Source organism: Acanthopagrus latus, chromosome 18 (genome assembly GCF_904848185.1).
Source record: "Acanthopagrus latus isolate v.2019 chromosome 18, fAcaLat1.1, whole genome shotgun sequence".
Taxonomy (NCBI): domain Eukaryota; kingdom Metazoa; phylum Chordata; class Actinopteri; order Spariformes; family Sparidae; genus Acanthopagrus; species Acanthopagrus latus.
Window position 1 is genome coordinate 26,649,333 of NC_051056.1, and position 20,512 is coordinate 26,669,844.

Consider the following 20,512-nt stretch of genomic DNA (forward strand, 5'->3'; position numbering starts at 1 on the left):
GAAGAGAAATGATGGGCATGACTCTAGTAGACTGAGAGGTAAAAACAGGCAAAAAACACTCAAGAACCCCCAAAAGTCCAGAGTTGAGATTCATTTAGAGATACTGAGCTCCATCCACAAAAAGGATCTCAAACTTTCCAGCACCATTTTCACCCTCTTCTCTATCGTCTACACATGAACTCACTCCAGACCTCCTCCTCCTCCTCCTCCTCCAACATTACGTCTCCTCCTCCCATCACTGACTGTTTCACTCCAGAATGCATTCAACTCTCACAGTCATCCTTCCACCCTGATTAACCCCCAATTAGACACGAGGCAGCCTTCAAAACAAAAGCTGCTGTTCCTTTAAATCTTCAACACCCCTTTTTTCCCCCTAATTTTTGGGAGTGAGAGGGGGAAATATATGAGAACAACACACACACACACACACACACACACACACACACACTGAGACGCAAACACGCGACACTCCCCTTTCCAAACAACCTCCAACACACACACACACACACACACACACACACACACACACTGCCTGCCTCCTTCCACTGACCAGTGCCGTCCAGTCGCGCCTGAAGCAGAGAAGCCCAGCTTGCTTGCTTGCTTGCTTGCTTGCTTGCTTGCTCGCTGCTGTGTGGATGTGTGTGTGCAGCCCCCTGGACTTGGTGGGAGGGGGAGAAGTTTCCCCAAAGACGAGCTCGGATCACTGAGAGAGAGAGAGAGAGAGAGAGAGAGAGAGAGAGAGAGAGAGAGAGAGAGACGATGCCTTCCTCCTCCAGCCCAGTCTCGCACGCTGCTCTGTGGATTTGCTGATTATTTCCCGAAAATTTGCCTCTTTTTTTTTCTTTCTTTGTTTCTTTCTTTCACTGCGAGTTTTATTCAGCGGGACTGAGGAGATATTTCTGAGCCAGAGGATGCTCCCACAGGTCATTCGGATTCTGTATGTCTTGTCTTTCTGCTTTTTCCAAGGAGGCTTTATCAGGTGAGGCGCGCACTGGCATTTATTATGACTCTCCTCTGTGCGTGTTTGCGTGTTTGCGTGTGTGTGTGTGTGTGTGCGACTTGTTTTCTCTCATCAGCTGCTTTGACTTGAACTTTTAGTCCAGTGCAGTCGACTCGCACTTCACGTCATGTCATTTCTTTGGACTTTCCTGCGTTTGGTTTTTCACGCAGCTTTCATGACAATTACGCGCGGTTTGTTTTTTGAGGCGAGGGGAGGTTAAGCTTCCTTCAAGTAACCATTGATTTGTCAGGGGGGCTTTGCCAGCGTTTAATAAGATTGAGATGAACGACTAAATAAAGGCATTTCAGTGCTGTGCATGCGAGAGAGAGAGAGAGGGAGAGGAAGGGGGACGTGGGAATGATTTCACGAAAAAAAGAAAAGAAAAATCCAGCATTTTTACGCACGGAGCAAAACGCTCATCCGTCGTCACCAACTTTGAAATCAAGAAATCCAGTTTGTCAGTCAGCCTTCATGCAAACAAGGCTGCCACCAAAAACACAATCAGATATCAAACCTCGTTGTCTTGCTGCCGAGAGAAAACCTTCCCTTGGTGGCAAAACTACCTGTGGATCTCCCGCTTGGATCGCAGATTTATAAGGTGGCTTTTGGAGGGAGGAGGAGGAGGAGAAGGAGGGGAGGGAGGTTTAAAGTGAAACGTCAGAGACTCCAGTGTGTGATGTCATATTCATGACGCGATTAACAATTTACCAACAACATGTGAGCAAAGAGGTCTCAGATGTCATACATGCCAGTAAATGTTCAGGGATTAATTATTGGAAGATAGAAGGGAGACAAGCTCCAGTCAAGAAAACAGAAAACCCACCTCCCTCCCTCCATCCATCCGTCCATCCGTCCGTCCGTCCGTCCGTCTGTCTGTCCTTCCCCTCTTTATTCTCTCTGCTTGTCCTCCCACTAAACCTCATGTCTCTTTTTCCTCCCTCCCTCAGAACATCAACCAGCCACCACGCTCCCTTTCCTTCCTTCCTTCCTTCCATCCTCTCTTCCTCCCCTCCCCTCTCTATCCCCCTCGGTGGCGAAAACTTTTATTTGCAGCGAACACTTTCCCTATTTCATGCCCTGCCAACCTCAGGTATGAGCGGGACGGGGAATTAAGATCTGCATAATCCCGGAGCAGAACAGAGCCGCGACTCGGTGAACCCAGGGGCGAGGAGAGCAGCTCTTAGCCTGGAGAGCAGTCGACTGACAGCACCTCCTCTGAGAAAATGTTCTGCTCTCCCCTGAACCACACTCTCTGCTCACCATGTAGGCAGGGGTTGAGGAGGGCAGGTGTAAGAGAAAAAAAAAGAAAAAAGACAGGCAGAATCTGATGGGGAAGAGGGAGGAAAATGGGAATTTAGCAAACCGGGATGAAGAGAAACGCGTACAAGGAATCTGAGAGGGTGATTCATTTAGCTCGAGGCGGCGAGTAGATTAGTAAAGTGGAGGACGGCGCTGTGAGATGGAGAGAAATGGTTTCTGATAGTAAGGAGGAGATGAGATGAAGAGAGTGAAAGAGAGCGAGAGAGGATGGTGTCTGTGAGAGAGAGAGAGAGAGAGAGAGAGAGACAGGAAGTGCTGGAAGAGATGAATGTAAAGTAGAGCACAAGCTGGGTCGGGATGATAGGTCTCGGACTGGATGGTCGTCGACACGAGGAAATGAGAAACAGCAACGAGAGGCGGATTGAATGAAGTTCATATCAGAGTGTGAGACGGTGATGGCTGAGGGGTTAGGAGACCTGTGTGTGTGTGTGTGTGTGTGTGTGTGTGTGTTGTTGCAACACTTCAGGTCTGTTTGAGCTTGAAATCAAACCAACAATCTGCTCTCCTGAATCTTTCTCCTGCCACCCAGTTGAGTTGCATGTGTGGTTTTTCTCAGCCGGTTCTTTTGGGTAGAAATCTAATACAAGATGTGTTTAAATTACAACATTTACAGCAGTAAATAGTTTGTTTTTTTATGTCTTAAGTGATGAGTTGCACTGGCTGGCTGTCATCATTCGCTTGTTGGTCAAACTAATCATGTGTTCACTTCACAAAATGATTTTGGGAAGTTTTGGTAGTTTCCCAACATCAAGTTTCACTCCAGGTCAGTAGAGGGCGACATCAAGGTTAGCGCTCATTACACAGTAGGATGAGGCACCTGTGCAATTAAGTTTCTGATTTCCTGCTCGTATAAAACAATGGATCGCCACTGGAAGTTGAAATTTCTACTTTAAACTAGCAAATCCACCAAACCTGACGTCACAAAGGAGCAGAAGGAAACACTGGAAGTTTCCTTGTACAGAGTATCCTAAAATAAAATATTTGATGGAATCTGTTGCCATGTGACAAGTCGCTTTGCTCCGGTCAGCTGAGGTTTTTTTCTTAACTTTTGGCATTTGTGCAACTGGAACGCTTAAAGGTTGGAAGTTGGAAATTTCAACGAGGAAATTCCAACCAAGGTTGACTGGACCGCAGCATACTTTGGTGTGTTTTTAGCGTGGAAGGATAATCCACCGAGAGAATGATAGTGTTTGTCTCTAGTCATCCAGTGACAGTTGGCTTGTGAGGCAATTGTTTTACTAAATAAACGTCTGGAAATATCTGATCAAAAAGTAAGTCAACAAAAAAAAAAAAAAAATCAGGGCTGCAACTAATGCATATTTACATGATCAGTTGTTGAGTCAACAAAACATTATTTTGTCCAACAAACAGTCCAAAACCCAAAGAAAGGCAGCAAACCCTTTAATTTAAGGAGCTGAAATCAGCAAATGTTTGATATTTTTGTTTGCTATAACTGATGGATGGCAACACATTTTATTTAACTCTATGAAGATAATGAATCAGACCAATCATTCAGCGCCAGCTTCCCCTCTCTACGTGATGGTTTTTCAGTATCTGCTACCAGCACATTTCCGTGTGTTGGCGCCCCAGTCGAGGTTCTCAACTCTCAGTCGGGGACTCTAAAGACACTTGACGTATCGTATACTTAACTCTGCTTTGCAAACTCTCCCATCTGGTGTGTGGTGTCATTAGCAAGCGGGGTTCACGGCAGGGTGTCGAGCAGCACTTTGTTTCGATTTTTGTTCCTGATGCTCTGTCTCCCTCAGACGTGACTTTTGTTCACTCTGCTGCAAGATGTTGCATCCGGCTCAAAACCAAACCATCACACACGCTGACTTCCTCAGTACACGTAGACCACAACGGCGGACGCACACAAACTGCGCCGCCGTTCCCGCGTCCTCCGGTCATCTGATGCGTATCTGTTCATTGGCAAATCGAGAGTGAAGCGTGGTGAATGCATTGAAGTGAAGGGCAGAGAATCACATCAAGGAAACCCTGCTGTCCTTGCCACCGGTCAGTGAGAGATGATGAGTCAGATCTGGAAGAATCGGGAGATAAAGTCCCACCGTCACCCGATGGAACCGGGCCCTCATCCGCCTGGTTAGTGGGCGTCCACTTCATAGTGTGTGAGAGAGCTGGATTTGTTGGGGGGGACACACCATCTTCCCTCTTAACGGTAATGACTTAATTCAAGAATATAATTGCTTCACTTAAAGACGTCTTCAGAAAGTTTCTGTAGCAGAATTATGATATTTAGACACTCTGACTCTCATAAGTGGAAAAGTTTTTCCCACTTCACTGAGAAGTTCCTCAATTTGTGGATTTTTTTTTTAATGTACCGTTGCTGTGCTGACTGGAAAATCTAACCTTAAAGTACAAACACTTCTAAAAGGACAAAGCAGATTTGCATTTGAGCCCATTTTGTTGTTTGGTGGCAGGTTTCTTGTTTCCCCCAGAGACGCCCAATTAAGTAGACGCGTACGCCACTGAGATGCCTCCCACTGTTGCTGCAGTTTTGTCTAATAAATGTTCAGCTTTCTAAACGATCAACTTAAAAATGTCAGATTTCAGAATCGGAGAACAAAGCCTTTCTGCTCTCCTCAGCTCGCTCCCTTCCACAGAAGTCTGTGCTTAAGGCTGAGAGCTCATTATTTCCAGTTTCACGTCCCTGTTTGCTGTTAACTCTGGTGAGCAGCGTCTTCTAACAAACAATGCATTTCTTTCCAGTAACAGTTGGTGGAAATGACGAGCCGTCTGAGGATCCAAATCACGTGTTACATCAGTGGAAATTAGACGCCTCATTTTGCTCCCTGTTGGAGTTTTTTTTTTTTTTTCCCAGATTTCTGTACAGCTTTTTAAAACTGCATGTCGGAGGGGTGTGAAGTTCAGCGAGGTGAGGAAGGTTTGGGATCAGGTCTGGTCAGCGTGAAGAGGAATGGGTGGTAACATTTTGTACCAAATGATGTCTCATAGGACAACCGTCCTTGAACAAAGTTAACCTTCGTGCCTGAACACCAACTTTTCATTTTAAGCACAGATGAACAAATGGTACAAGTCGGCAGAACTTCACTCCCCAAATGAATATCAGGACCAGGCAAACTGAAACTTAACCGATGACAGGACTTAAATACAAACTAATCTGACGGGTGGGGTGCAGGTGAGGGGAATGATGTGAAGGAGAGGGAGCAGGAGAGGAGCTGATGGGCTGGGAAAGATATCTGGGAACAGGGCTAATGACGCTGATGCAGATGCAGGTGTGGAGGGAAAAGCAGGAGCACAAGGGACGCCGGAGCAGAAGGCACCACAGAAAACACACCAGACACAAACACAAGGAGACAGAAATGAAGGGACAAAGTAAACCCATGCAAATTTTTCGTGTCAAGTTCAACCTTTGTGATACATGGCGGCACTGACCTTTAACGGGTCGCGGAACAGAAGTGTCTAAATAAAGTAGAAACCGTTGAAGCTCATTAGCTGGATTTTTAAACCGCTCCGCTGTCTGCACCACAAACCAGTAAATGGCTTGCAGACAGTTATGAGACGAGAGTCGATGGTCCAAATGTGTTTTCTGACACTGTGTCTCTGTGATCTGACCCGTTAGCGACAGAGCTAACTGACAGCTGGCAAGCTTGACAGCTAACTGACAGTTGGCGAGCTCAGTAGCTCAGAGAGCCCTGCTGCCACTGTGAATGAAACTTTAGTGAATGAAGTTCATTCAGAATGAAAGAAAACAGAACAAATTGGCAGGTAATTTGGAGACTGCGCTGGCATGGTCATAACTGGATAGCATCTTAGCCGGTTAGCTCGCCCAACCGCTGTAGTTCACCATGAATAAAGGCTGTAAGGTTACGACTAGGGATGTCACTTCTGGTTAATTTAGCTTTTGTTAGCTTTACACCTGAAACTAGTATAACTGTTATTTATTAAGAAAGAGGAAAACAAGCTAATTGATCTGGAATATAAGCGGCACTTTCTTATTTGCGCTCAGTTTACTCAGTGAGCTTCTCTGATGGAGGACGCTCGTCTTGCACAGCTGGTCTTAATCCCCAAACCATATTTTGTTGCTATGCTAGTGCTGTGCTAGCATGAGATCGTCTTAGCCACCTTCACTTTAACCTCAAACTGCTTCTAGAAAAGCTCTTACCAGAGTGTACGTTTGCATGTAAATTGACCCGTAGACCAACATACGTAACCAGTTACAAATTTCTCCCCGTTTGTCCGTTTACATCCCTAGTTAAGACAAAATGTTTGACAAATTTCTCTCATTAAATGCAGTGTTGTCCTCAAGGCCTTTTCTTGGAAATGGAATAAACAGTGGTGGAAACACAAGTAAACACAAGTTTAGCAGGTCCAAACGTCCAAAAGCTTGGTTCTTCAGCACAAGGGCACAATCGTTGTTGTGATAGATTTTAATTAAATTCTGATGGTATTCCCAGCCGGGACGGAAGTATGTGCAATAGCAATGTAATATCTGGAGGCTAGTCAGCCGTCGAGGGAAGAGTAAAGCAAACATTGCGTGCCTTCCTTTTTAAATGTTTCACAGTCCACAAGGAATTGAGGACGTGGCTCGTCCCTTAGAAAAAGATTTGCATGTGAAAACACGGGTAACAGAATCTCCCATGAGTTGTTTCTGAATGAGAAGAAGAAGAAACATTTTTCATAAGTTTCGACTTTAAGCGGTGTCACATGTAGCTGCAGATAACAAAGAGGTGAAACAATGGATGGATAAGAATAAACATGAAGGGTTTAATTAGTTTTTTCTCCAGATGAGTGTTAAAAAAAAAAAAAGGTGTTGAACGTTACTGAGATTTCACCTTGAGTTGTCGAGTGTCACAGACACTTTTTGGGGCCCTCGTATCCTTTTTCCGAAAGCACAGGAAATCCCCACACACTTGTCTGAAACGCAGGCGGGAGCAGCGAGAAGCGCTGACGAAAAGGAAGCGTGAAAGGAGGACAGATGGGATGTTTACGTGAGTTAATGACTAAAAAATGAGAGCCGAGCTGGAGGCGAGAGTCGAGCAGACGGTTCGCTCTCCACAGCCACCGTGAGGAACACCAGTAGAGGTGTACTTATCAATGAAACACAAAGGAAGATTCATCCAAAGACAAACAAGGAGTTTATCTTTTCTTTCTTTTTTTTTCTTTTTTGTGGCTGGTAAGCTTTAAATTCCACCGAGGGCATTCTGAAGGTTTAATTGTAGCTTCTCAAAACTTCAGAGCGAGTCGTTATTTATTCTGCTCGATCTCAGAGGAATTTCTGGATTTATTTTTTTGTCGAACGACTGCTTTAATTTCGCCTCGTAAGTGGCTCTGCAAGCAAAAATGAAAAAAAAAACCACTAACTTCAAGCAAACCTAATTAACGATCCTTCTCATTATAAATATTTGTCATGAGAAACTTATAATACAAAAAAAAGGAGAGTTGTTGAGCACACGGACTAAAAAAATAAATAAATAAAAATCCCGCCCGACAAGAAAGCGGCGTCTGACACAGATCTGGCCGTTTCCTTCAGTGGACATTAAATCCGTGTTTGGATATACGGTGGAGGTGACAGCTTACTGACGGTCGCTAGCAGTGAAAGCTGGCGCCTTCAGAGTCGGGCTGACACACCCACCCCCCAGCTGAGAGATGTGAGTGATGGGGGTTTTTTTTTTTCAGCCCGTTTCAATCAAACCACATATGACCTTTCTCTGTTTCTCGTATATGAAATGTGCATAACAGCCTCCCTGAGCGCACCGTAAGAGAGTCATTTTCACCGAGACGCTGATGCCGGGGGGATAAAAACAGCACTTGTGTCCTCAAGGTGAAATATGTCAATCAAAGTGGAGTCACACCCTCACTGTAAAGGCCATACTCTTTCACATCTTTGTGTAATTGTTGTTTTTCAGCCTGGGTGTCTCTCTCCCTGCTTGTTTCCTTGCCCACATTTAAAAAGCATGTGTTTTGCGACATCTCCCCACAGCCAGCTGAAATCAAAACCCCTCAGCCACAGAATGATAAATGCATCATGAAGTGTAACTGATGGCCGTCAGCTCAGGGTAAACTTTTTTTAATCTCTGTGGAAATGTAGCCCGGCTAATGCCAAAGCTCGGAGAGCATTAAAACGCAGCATTGTCCACTGCTCATGCAGGGGAACCACTAAAACCTTTTCAGGCATGCATTCACAGAGGTTCAGCTCCAGTGTGTGTTGTGCTTCCTGCACACACAACTCAGGATAGAAAGTCGTGCCGCAGGTCAAATAAAGTGTTGGCCTGCAAGGTGCAATGCAAGCAGGTTTACACGACGACAAACAAGAGCGTTAGGATAAGGAACAAGAGGGATGTTTGTCTTTGCTTTGGCAAAAAATTACACCAAATTAAAGCTACTTAATGGATTAATTCTGATGTAATAATGCGAAAAGGGTCACTCAGAGTCAGAGACCCGCGGAGAATTATCTCCCGACTCTGAAGCTCACAAACTTTTTAGCATCTTTCAGCTCAGTGTTCGTTTTATAGCTCATAACTCTTTTGGTTCATTCTGACAAGCACCATTTTCTAGCACAGCTGTTTTAAAAGGAGCTCTGTGGTAATGATTTGTCTCTCTCAGACAGAAGCCTGAGCCTGTGGATAATTTGTTTAAGGGTGTGACTTTATGGACGTCACTTGAACGCCTCGTCTCAGATGCCTCTCTCTGTTCCACAACCAGAACAGTAGCTGACTCTTCCAGGACGATACAGAAGCTCCACAGAGCTCCTCAAAGTTGAAACGCTCTGATAAACTCACTGTTTGCTAAACTTGTCTTGCATCAGACTGCTGACATACAGTTATAGTGACTAGCTTATGACCAGAGAGGATGATTTAGCAGCAAAAGGTCGTATTGATAATATTTTTACGTTGACAAATCACGTTCAGAGTGTGTCTCTTTTCCTTAAAAATGTTAGTAAGAGGTTCGAAATCTTTATCCGTGCACAAGCATACCGGCCATTCACTCACATCCCAATATTCCTCACTAATGTTTTTGTGTTGACAGCTTGTGGCCAGAAAGCTTAATTATTGCAGTTAAGAGAAGAATTACAGTGCAGAAGTACAGACAGGCAGCGGAGGTGGAGTTAATGTTGTGCAGGGTGCGATTGTTCCAACTCTCTTTCACTCTCTGCACACATCAGCGTCCTCTTGAGTCTCGCCAATATCCCGGCAACAAACTATGTGACACGGCAGTGAGGTAATGCAATCTGCCGGCCCTCTCCACTCTTCTGTGGCCCCGGTTAGATTAAAATGGCCACTTATTGAATCGAGCAGCACTTTGGCTGAGGGTCTCCGCTGTAGGTCATTATGTTCTCTGCCATTAGGGAACATGAAGTGGGGGGAAACGTTACGAACCCCTCCATCATGTCATTATGTCTGACCGTACAGTCCATGACGATTAAACTTTCCCTCTCCGGGTGAAAGCGGGGGAAGCCCGGTCCACAGAAAAAAAAACAAGTCCTGGTAATTTATGGTCAGACAAAAAGAAACAGTGAGCAGTGAAGTCGCACTGAAGCTCTTTGTAATTGAATCAAAATCGCATTAACTGAACCATTAAGAATGACCGCCCCGCAATCAATCAGTAATTACAGGGGCCTGTAATTTATCAGCCAAATACTGCAGGCTAAGACGTTACAGTCGTAAAGCATACTGCATTTATTAATCATTAACTCGGAGTTAAATTTACACCTCAGACAAACCCACAGGCTCTAATTGTAGTCATTTTGGGGGAAAAAATGTGTGTGTGTGCTTCAGTGTCGTGAATTAATCGTTGAATGTTTAAAAATCAGTGTTAAAGTAGAGGAAATGGAGAAGAAATGTAGCAGGTAAAGAAAATCATATCAAGACTTCATTAACGCCGTCCGTCATTTAATTAATTGAAACAAATGTATTTCTATTTGTTATTGATGAATTTTGACATAAAACATTGAAAAAAATCATTTCATTCTTGGACTGATTTAAAGGTTACATGCAGGGATGGGAGACTTCATAATCTCAGTGTTTTTAATTGCACACAGTGCTGCAGGAATAAAAGTCCTAAATCCATGAAATAACTTGGATATCTTCCATTTCATGTCAATTAATTTTCTTAATAGGTTTTCGATTTGATGCCTGAAATGCGAGATTGTGTTTCTTCCTACTGCGTTAAGTACGTCAGTAAATATCCCACCAGTGTGTGAATTCTGAAACTTTTACATGTATTCAAAAAAGGCTGGTTGCTAACATGTGGCTCAACTGGACGCCAGAGAAGAAATTTACTTTCTTACTTGAAGCTGCCGTAAGTTGTGTCATTGTTTTAGCAATCCCCTCCCTCCCCTCTACATCAACTCGCAAATGCTCAGTGGTAATCGCGAGTCACAGCAACTACTGAGAGGATCCTGCTCTCAATTTATGGAGTTCTCTGTCCTGATTGGATAACGTGAGCAGGGATACTGTTTGTGGCATTGATGTTGAAGTCATGTGATCTGTGTGGTGCCGTTAGCTTTTTTACTTCTGGCTACTACTTCTGATGAATCCCTGTTGGCCTTTAACCTAATCTATAAATGTATATTCTATATTGCTGTTTCATATTTATCTGACCTCTTATAGTGCCAGCAGCCAAACTTTACTGAACCACCTTGTCCAAAACGATGTTCAGTATCTCAGGACAGGTGGAATCTTTTCATTCACCGTACTGTAACAGCCCATTGATTCAGAAACAGCCTCTGTGTCGAGATGGCTCAGCAGCACCCGGGTCGCTCGTATAAGTAAACCGAGGCCCGGATAAAAAAGCCAAAACCACCAACAAATCGTTCCTCGTCCTCCCGAGGTCACACATGACCAGCGAGGCGTGATTTGTCGTGCGGTAAAGGGGGTGGAGGGTGCTGCTGATGGGGATTACAGCTGTGTTCGTTAAAAAAAACAACAACAACACAATGGCAGTAAAAGAGGGTCTCTTCTCTCCGGGAGCGTGAAATGAGAGCGGTCCATGTTGGGAGACAATGCAGGAGTCTGTGTAATTCCTCCCACACGACGGATGAGCTCTCACACACCATAGAAAGAATCAAACGACGGATGCGTTGGCAACAATGGGTTGTTTTGTGTGCGAGCAGGAGCGGCGTTACAATCAGATCTTCACCGCATTGACACAAACAGCAGGAGATCCAATCATCAGTCTCCATAGAAATAGCTCTGTGCTGATGGTTGGACATACAGAACTGTGTGGGTCCATTATCTGACACTTTGTGATGTGAGGTGGCTGTTTGCCATAAGTGGCTCGCAGGTGACTGCGCTTTATAAACTGAGCTTCAAGGGTAAAACACCGCGGATCAGATGTGCTTCCACAAATCCCTGGTGCTCTGACCTATGGATCACTGGCAGACTTTTCTCCTCACATTAGCGAGATGGCTAGTTGTCCTTGACAGGTGAAATGCAGTGTTAATAATATCACGGCGTGCTCGAGTAGAAAAGGAAAAAAACTTGACAGTAGCTGAACCAAGTTCTCTGTTAGGAGGAACTCAACAAGGTGTTTTTTGCTAAGCCCAAGGATATTTTTGGTCGCGCTGGTGCACAGCTTCGTAGAGAGAGTGCTTTTTGAAAAAGGGATGCAGCCTTGACTTTAACTCTAGCAAGGATGTTTTCTCATAATTGCTGTTTGCAGTTTCTAACCAGTAGCGCTGCGGGAACCGGTTAGTTGCTGTGTAGAGACGTTCCAGCTCCTCAGAGTCTCACTGTCTGTCTTATCGTCTCAGTATCTGTCACTGGAGCAACTGATCAATGTCTCTGTGGATGCCTAGAACTGAGAAAGGCTTAAGTTATCCTTTTTTATAGGAAGAACACCATTTAAAGGATAAATTCACCCAAAAGGGAGAATGCAGTCGCTGTCGAAGGATTTTCCTAAACAGATAAATTACATGGGCATCTGTAATAGATCAACACAACTCGTCCAGCATCATCCAGGTCTCCAGAAGGCCAGAGATCCCAAACTGATTTGAAAATAAGTTATTTGCACCCTTTTGAAATGAAAATCTTAACTGTAGCTGCTGAGCCATCTGAAGTTGGTTAACTAGCTCATTCATGTGTTAAGTGTAAGTAAAGTCTTTTCTGATCAGTTTGGGATCTCAAGGCTTCCAGAGACTTGGACTGTGCCAGACGAGCTGTATGGACCCACTTTATATTTTTGGTGGTTCCTTTTATAAAAACATTTCTGACATTTAACCATTAGCATTCGTGCACATAGACAAGACTTTTCCATTTTAAGATTGCGCAGATCGTCGCGAAAAAAATTTGGTTCCCATGTGCGCGATTCCCATCGATCACTTATCCTCCTCGTTTGACAAACTATCTTGTCCGAGGCCTTTCAATTTGCAAATGCACTCATTTAGTAGCTTCTTATGAAATGGTTCAACACACGAGCGAATGTCTGGAGGGGGGGAAGCATACATCCTCATTTTAATTAGGAGGCTGGAAGGAGGACACTAAACATATTACCCAGTGCGGCAGGCTTGGCACAAAATGTCAAGTTTCAGACTCCGAACGTAGCCTGAGACATATTTATCACAGCATGGCAGTCTGTTAGATCGTATCCCGAGCCTTTAATTAACTCTTCCCCCTTCTCTTGATTCAATCAATGGGCTGCCGGGCATTTGTCCTCCTCCTGAAAGGACAGATTCACGTTAGTCATTAGCTGCTGAGATCATGTTAGTGCTTAAGCTGGTGTTTTATTAATTAACAGTAACAGTTAATGTGTAATAATGCACTGTCGTGAAGTTTAACCAGTTTTGGACACATTGTTAGTGCCACATGTAGGACAGGTGAAAGAAGACGGCTTCGGTGGTCACTTGTGTTTTTGTTTTGGGTAAAGAGACGAAATGGTCGCTCCAAGGTAATCCAGATAATATTTCAGTAGCCGGTTTATATGACACCGGATTTTAAAGTCACAGTGACACTGAGTACAGACTGCAGATACTTTGTTTAAATTCAGGGTCTGCATCCTTCGAAGGACTCGGCCTTTGCAGTCTTCAAAGGTGAGTCCTTCAGAGAGACCTTGTTAACCACGTCAGCTCTTGTTAAATGTGACAGTCTTTGGAGACAGATAGTCTTTGGAGCAGTTACAGGTTGCATCACCAGATGTTTTACCATTACGTCACAATTTCTGCCGCCCAGGCCCACGAAAGCGACGATCTACAGCCCGCGATGTCGGCATTTTCTTTTTTTCTAAGGATAGTAGCGGTGCATCCTCCAAAAAGAGGGAAAAGTAGGAGCATCTGGAGCATCTGGAGCATCTGGAGAAGCCTTCGTGCGGCATTGTGACGTAATTGGCCTTCAAATGCGTCCTCCGAAGTATGCAGACCCTGAAATGAGACACAGTGTCGAGTGTGCTCTGATATTTTATCACGCCTCTTCGTAGGGATGTAACTCGGATGTCAGACTTTTAAGATTTCCGCGTGTTTCTGTATCTGTCACGTCTTGGTCATACTTTGTTCGCGGTTATCTGGGGCCATACACTCCAGTCTCAGAGCATCTTATCCATCCACAACAGCAGCGCTGGAGACGCGTCTCTTTATCGTGTTGAACAGACGTAGCGTGAGTCCTCAATGTTTTCTTTCTCTCGCTTCAGCTGTTTGACCGTTGAGACTCTCTCCGTTTTGTCTGTACGTCCCCGCAAGACGCCGTCATTGTTCCCTGAAATAATGTGTCAAATCCTGTGTTTCTCTTCGGGACGAGGGATGTTTCCAATAAATGGGTGATTGTGTACAAGACTCTACCGGTGGAAAGTCTGAAAAACATTTACTGATGAATACAAAGTCTAAATATAGAAAACACCCCCCTTCAAATATCTCTCAGTTTACACCTGACGCTCACTGCACTCCCGCCGCCTGCCTGAGATTTGCTAACAAGCGTACCATTTTCTTTCTATTACTTGAGATTCTCTTCTTACATTTTTTCACAAAAGAATCTCAACTGCTGCCAAGGTCAAGAATCTTAAAGAGTTTCGACATCACCCAGTGGATTCGGCTGAGTTTTCAGCTGAATAAAAAGGATTGAATCAGGCCTCCCCTTCTCTCCTGATTCACTCCGACTGTCATCTTTGTGGGCTTGCTATCATAACCTTATTGCCAATAACACCTGAATTGCCATCATAACTGTTATGTTTCCCCCTTGTGCTGGGAGTTCCTGCCACTCATTTATACTTTGGCTCAATCCCATTCCACCATTTTCACCCCTACCCCTCGTTTTCAAGCGCTCCCTGTCACTCAAAATGAAGTTACAAGTGGGCGGTGGTGGTTGAAGTCTCCCTCTGTAGGAAAGGATTGGAAGGGTAGGGCTTAGCGGTGGAGGCGAGGCGGTTTTTTGGAGCTTTATTTCAGATAGCAGATAACTTGTGTTGGTTAAAATAAGGTCATAGACACTCGTACCTGCCCACGCTTTTCACCCTTTCTCCCAGTGTGCTCCCAGTTGGTAAATTCTCCCACTTATGTGCCGAAAATGGAGGAGACATGCACCAAACTTCACTCCTGTTGGTGCAAGACTTTCCCCTTTAATTCGGCGTTTGCCTCTTGTCTCGCTTGCACCTCTTGTTGTCTCCACTCTGCCTCACTTCTTTCCGTAAGTCTACCTGGAAATGATGGCCAGGGAGCGCTGAGGTCGGCCATTTCTGTCCATACCCCAGAAAATCTCTCTCTGTTTTAGAGGCAGATATCGACACTTTTTTAAGGAACTACGTGAACTGTAGGCCGACCGTATGTAGTAATAAAATGATCCACCTGGGAAGAACATTTGAGCAAATTAATTTAATTCCCCAAAAAACTGAATTCTGTGTATTTTAGGGGAAAAAAAAGGGTTAACTGGTGTTTGCTGTTCAATATTTAAAGAACCTCACTTGGAGTTTCTGGATGCTCAGTGGACGGATCGCTGCGCTCACTTCAAAAATCTCCAGCTGTTGTAAATCAAAGCGCTGTTGGCGTGTGGTAGCTCGTTAGAAAAGATTTTGCATTTACATAAAAGATTTCATGATTTGACCAAAGTTTGTTTTTTTGTTTTTAAGTTACAAATTAATGCTTCTTTACTTTCTCTGAGGTTGGAATAATTACAAAAAAACCAGCACAGGGTTTTCACGGCGGGAAGCAGAAAGCAGTGCATTTTGAAAAACCACCTCGATGGGGATTTTTTTTTTTTCTCTCTCTCAGTAATGATCTTGACAGGGACTCTGCTTTGCTTTGCAGTGATTTGTAACGTTTGCAAAAGTGACAATAGCTGCAGGAAATAACAGTTTATTTTGGGGATTTGGTTAAAGATGAAACAAGCTTCGCATCTTTGCATCCGAACAGTCACGTCGTCGTCGTCATCAAAGAGTCCAAACCAACTTCTGCATTCACACATAGAGAAACTCTACATGAGCAGCATGAGTGAAATAGCATTTCGCAAAGCATTGTCAGGTTGTTTCCCTTTGTGGGTATGATTCAGAAAATCCCTGGTAGACCCAGCTCCATGGTGGCTTTGTCATGACTCTGTTGGTTCCAGCCAGCAGCTTGATCAAGCGAAACAGGCCGGCGGCTATGCCTACAACTTCCTCCGTCCTCGCTGTCGTTTCCAAAATATGGGTCATGCAGAGTGCAGTGGCTGTCTTCTTATGCGTGTGTGTGTTTTGTTTTTGTTTTTTTGTTGAGACCATTTTCTGTAAGACTGTCTGCTTTTACTTCTGCCGGGCTGAAACCTCACTTCACTGTACGGATTGACAGCTAAACCCCAGTTGCTTTTATTCCTCGGTTCTAAAGCACAGGTGGAGCATAACTGGGACCGAGTGCACGCCGACTTCTGGGCCCCTTGGCTTTATTTCACGTCTCTCTTTTAATGTACGAGCTTTGAGTTGCGCTTTGGTTTCCCCCCGGGGGGGCAAAATGAAAAAGCCACCTAACCTTACTTCCTCCATAAGCAGCAAGCGTTAGCAGTTAATAACCATGAGGGAGTAGCCCGATGAAAGTCAGAGCGATGGAGAGCTAACCAAGAAGGGAAAACACCATCGCTGAGCACGCAGCTTATGATAGCTGGATATTACCTGCAGATAACAGGGAAAAAATAAGCATATTCCATCAGAAGATATGATTTATATTGCTACTGATGGCAGCTGACACCTTTATCCATATTCATATTGGTGCACATAGCAAATGGAAGACATTAATCACCGCAGTCAAGCAGCCTTCTAATTACATGTGGATTCACATGGAGGTGGACAACACAGACTGTTTCCACCTCCGTGTGAATCCAGCTGGAGAGAGATTTTCCCAGAGGTGTTTAAAAGTAGAGGAGGATGTGAAGGGTGAGGGGGGTGCAGAGCCCGACATGTGAATTCACTGCTGAAACACACACACACACACACACAGCGTAGTGCTTCATTATGCTGTGCAATTACCTTCCCAGTTAGTTTGCAACGCAGTCCAACTTCTCTCATCACTGCATTTCATTACCTTGACTACAGTACACGGAGAGGATGAGAGAGACAAACACTCAGCTTTGATCGCGGTGGACAGGACAGCGTAAATTGGCGTGCGTCAGTTCTGACACCTTTTAAAGAAACCAGGAAGAGTGTGTGTGTGTGTGTGTGTGTACATGTCGGCTTTGTTCCATTTGCATGAATCTAGATGCACCACATGTCCCGTTTGATCCGATAGAGAACAAAGCAGGTGATTATTTCAACCCTTTACTGTGTCGAGACACGTGACAAAACAAACCCAAAGCTGGTTGCGGCGGAGGAGCCGACTACTGTAAGAGGACAACGGCGAGGTGCACCTCGAGCCCCCCGAGCAGACACATCAAAGCAATCTCCTGCAGTCGGTATCGTCCCTTCTCTCTATCAGAAATCCTGCTAGATCTGCTTCACGGAGACTGACAGGAGGCAATTCGCACTGATATCAGATCTCAGACGTGGAAAAAAGGTGGCCTGAATACAGAGGGGCTCGGAGAGACATCTGGAGGATGGGTAGGACTCAGGATGCTCTACACTAGATTCATCTCCCTCGGGGGGGTCAGGTCTCCAGGCTTATCACAGAGATTTCCTTTTAAGCTGCCTTTGTTGGAAACCTGGTGTTTGTTTGATTTACGTTTGGGGGAGAGCTAACGGGAAGTAACTGCTGAACACTTGTATGTATTTTCCTTCATTATTTGATGCTGATGGTCAGTTGGAAAATGGGGCCTGCGTCACCGTTAATTCAAATGTCACAGATGACTTTAGGGTTCGGCTAAGAATATACATTTGTTGGTCACAAATCGAAAATGAATCACAACTTTCGTCTAATGCACATCCTTTCTTCTGTAGCTGATTATGTGAAATAGCCAGATGTTGTCGTGTAATATCGTTTGCAGGCCTCTTATTGTGATCGAGGCTGAAATCAAAATCTCAGTGGTATCATGATGAAACTTTACACCCCTGGTGTGCATGAAGACAGTGAAGACGAAGAAGCTCTGAGAAGATTTTCTTTTTTTCAGAGATCCTTTATTGATTTTTCTGGGAAGAGGGTTCACTCTGGACAGATTTGAGAAACCTGACTTCGTAACAAACTGACATTTCTATCTTTTGTTGTTTGCTGTTGAACCCCTGAAGGGTCTTTTTTTGTTAAACTCTGGCATCTTTGTTTTTGGTGAGTATTATTTGAACTTGCCAAACTCTAACCAGCAAAAAGCCACCAGAACAAAGTCAAGTTGTTACTGTAAAATACCCATCTGCTTATTATTATTGTCCAACAATGGCATAGTTGCTGATCGTGTGTTGCATATTATCAAACCAGTGCACAATGAAGCTGCTCGTTCCCCTGAGCGATGGGTTTCTGTGCCTTGTTTCTTCAAATCTTTGCAGCTTGTGAAAGTTACATCACAGAGAGGTGGGAAGCTTTTGACCATCGTTATCAGCTTTTACTCAAGTGGTGTAGAAAACAACTGAGTGATTCTGTTTCATGAGAGAGTTTTCATCACGCCGCTTCGCTGGGAGTGTTTTAAACGTTTGAGTCATGGTGGTGGCACCGGCATGTTTTCACAGAGTTAAATGTACAAAGCAATGGCATCCCAGTCCATCTTCAGTGTCTGTTTATATGGTGTGTGTGGCATAAGAGTGAACACTGATATACAAAACTCTACTAAGGGGCTGCATTTACATTCCCAGGATTGAGGTGCATCTAAAATATTAGATGTAAAAGCACAAAACATTATCAGATTAAAATATAGGATGAGTATAATCTTAAATAAGCATAACCGGAGCGTCCTCTTTGCTCTTAAACACATATCTGTGTCTAAAACTGAATATCCCCAATATTTTTTTTCGATGAGCTCCAACAAAAAGCGTTTGCTTGATAATGTGTGTGGGCTGAACAAGTCATGATGCCAAGACATCTTAACAGCAGATGTAGCAGTTAGTAGCTGGAGAAAGTGTAGCACTAGTTTTAATCATGCAGTATTCATAAACAGAATTCAATCAGAAAGAGAAGGATATTATGCAGTATTACACACAAATGTGAGATTTAAGTGAGTGGATGGGAATGCACCAGTGCAGCGGATTAGTTCTGGCTGCGTGGGGAAAAGCCCGGGGCGGTTGTGGTTGGAGTCCATATAGAAAACGGGCCGTCATGAACGTAAATCTGTCGTCAAGCAGCAGCTCGTTGTGCCCTCGTCATTAGCGTGGCGCCCGTGAGCCCACAAACATCATTTCTGCCTGGTGCTCCAGAGACGTCAAGCCTCACTCCCACAAGATTAAAGATTGCATTACAAATTAGTGCGCGTGAGGGGTGCAGGGGCGCGATTCACTCGAGGTTAGCGTGGATTAATCAGAATCATTAAAACTCCGGGGTTTGCATCGAGACTTATACTTAAATATACTTGAATAAGGAGTAGATTCTACCACTAGATTTGGCTCATGGCTGAACTAATTATGCTTTACAACTAAACAAAAGATCAAAGATAACGCTGAGAATAGAAATAGTTCAAAGATAAGGATGGAATTTAAAGCGAGCGCAGTAAAAAAAACGTGCTATCTAACGGGAACAAGTCCTCTGCCAATATTTAAATCCTCCAACTGTCTGTATAACCCTTTAGATCCCAACATATACTCTGGTGTGTAACAATACTAATATGGTAATATTTTTATTTTTCCTCAGCATATAAACCAGCGGTGATATTCTAAATGTGTCTACATGAAAAGACCAAAACCAGCAGTGAACTGATCCTACTGACAAGTGTCGCCAAACCCTGAAATTGTGTTCCCGTGTGCGACCGTGGACCTCCATTGTTTTTTTTTACAGAAGCTAATGAAAACACATTAATGAGCCTCTCTGCTTCAGTAGCTGACATGTTCCTTTCATTACAGTGAACGTGGGTGCTGTAATTTATCTTGAATCGATTCCACAAACACTGCATCGCTGCTATAAATACTTTTAAGAGCACCGAATCTGCAGCTGGAAACAGACCCTAACAATGGACCCTTTATTATTTGACCAACAGTGGCTAAAATCCACAGTGTCCAGTGTTTTTTTTAAAAATATAAGTATATATTCCTAATAGAACTCCATATATGTAGATCTAGTACATTAAAATTCTAGGTTTTCTTTATTATTTGTGTCAATTAAACAGTGTTATGACAATGAATCTACCTTGTAGTTATATATTAACATGATATACGGAGCTTTTGTTTGAGATTAGGGTCATCGTAATGTGGATTGAAATATATATTTAAAGTTGTGAAATATAAAATATTATTACATTATATACATTTTATCTTTTTATATTGACAAACACCAGTTGTTGCCATTTTTCATACAGTTTTAAATGTATTTTTCTGTATGTCGTGTAATATATAAGCAAAATATGTTAAAACAATACGTTTTTTTATTTTATATAACCATGTATTACCAATATATTGCCAAACTAGAATGGCACTGTGTTGGTTCAATCAAGCCCGATCCAATATTAAATAAAACATATCTACGACATATTATAGACCAGTCAGCCATGTCCTTCATTAAGATCCACACATTGTTCCCTCTGAATTCATCCCTTTGTCCGGACCAGCGCCAAAGGTTAATGGAGTCTATTCTGGGTCGAGATCCATCCTCCATCCAAGACCCGTTGAAATTGGTTCAGTCGTTTTTTTGTGTCATCCTGCTGACAATCCAACAAACAAACCAACACAGGGGTTTTTTTTCAATATGTGTCAATATGTTCTTTT

The 20,512-nt window shown here is 43.7% G+C and overlaps 1 protein-coding gene across 2 annotated transcripts in view; it reads left to right on the forward strand.

Annotated features, from left to right (window-relative positions):
* The first annotated feature begins 776 nt into the window (after nucleotides 1-776).
* Nucleotides 777-20,512, forward strand: part of glra4a (glycine receptor, alpha 4a) — a 46,969-nt gene continuing 27,233 nt past the window's right edge. The window contains exon 1 of one of the 2 annotated variants that reach the window (XM_037077205.1): nucleotides 777-979. In XM_037077205.1, the coding sequence (XP_036933100.1) occupies nucleotides 912-979 (68 nt within the window). In that variant the 5' untranslated portion in view covers nucleotides 777-911. The remainder of the gene's footprint in view (nucleotides 980-20,512) is intronic. The other variant, XM_037077206.1, reaches the window with a different exon arrangement.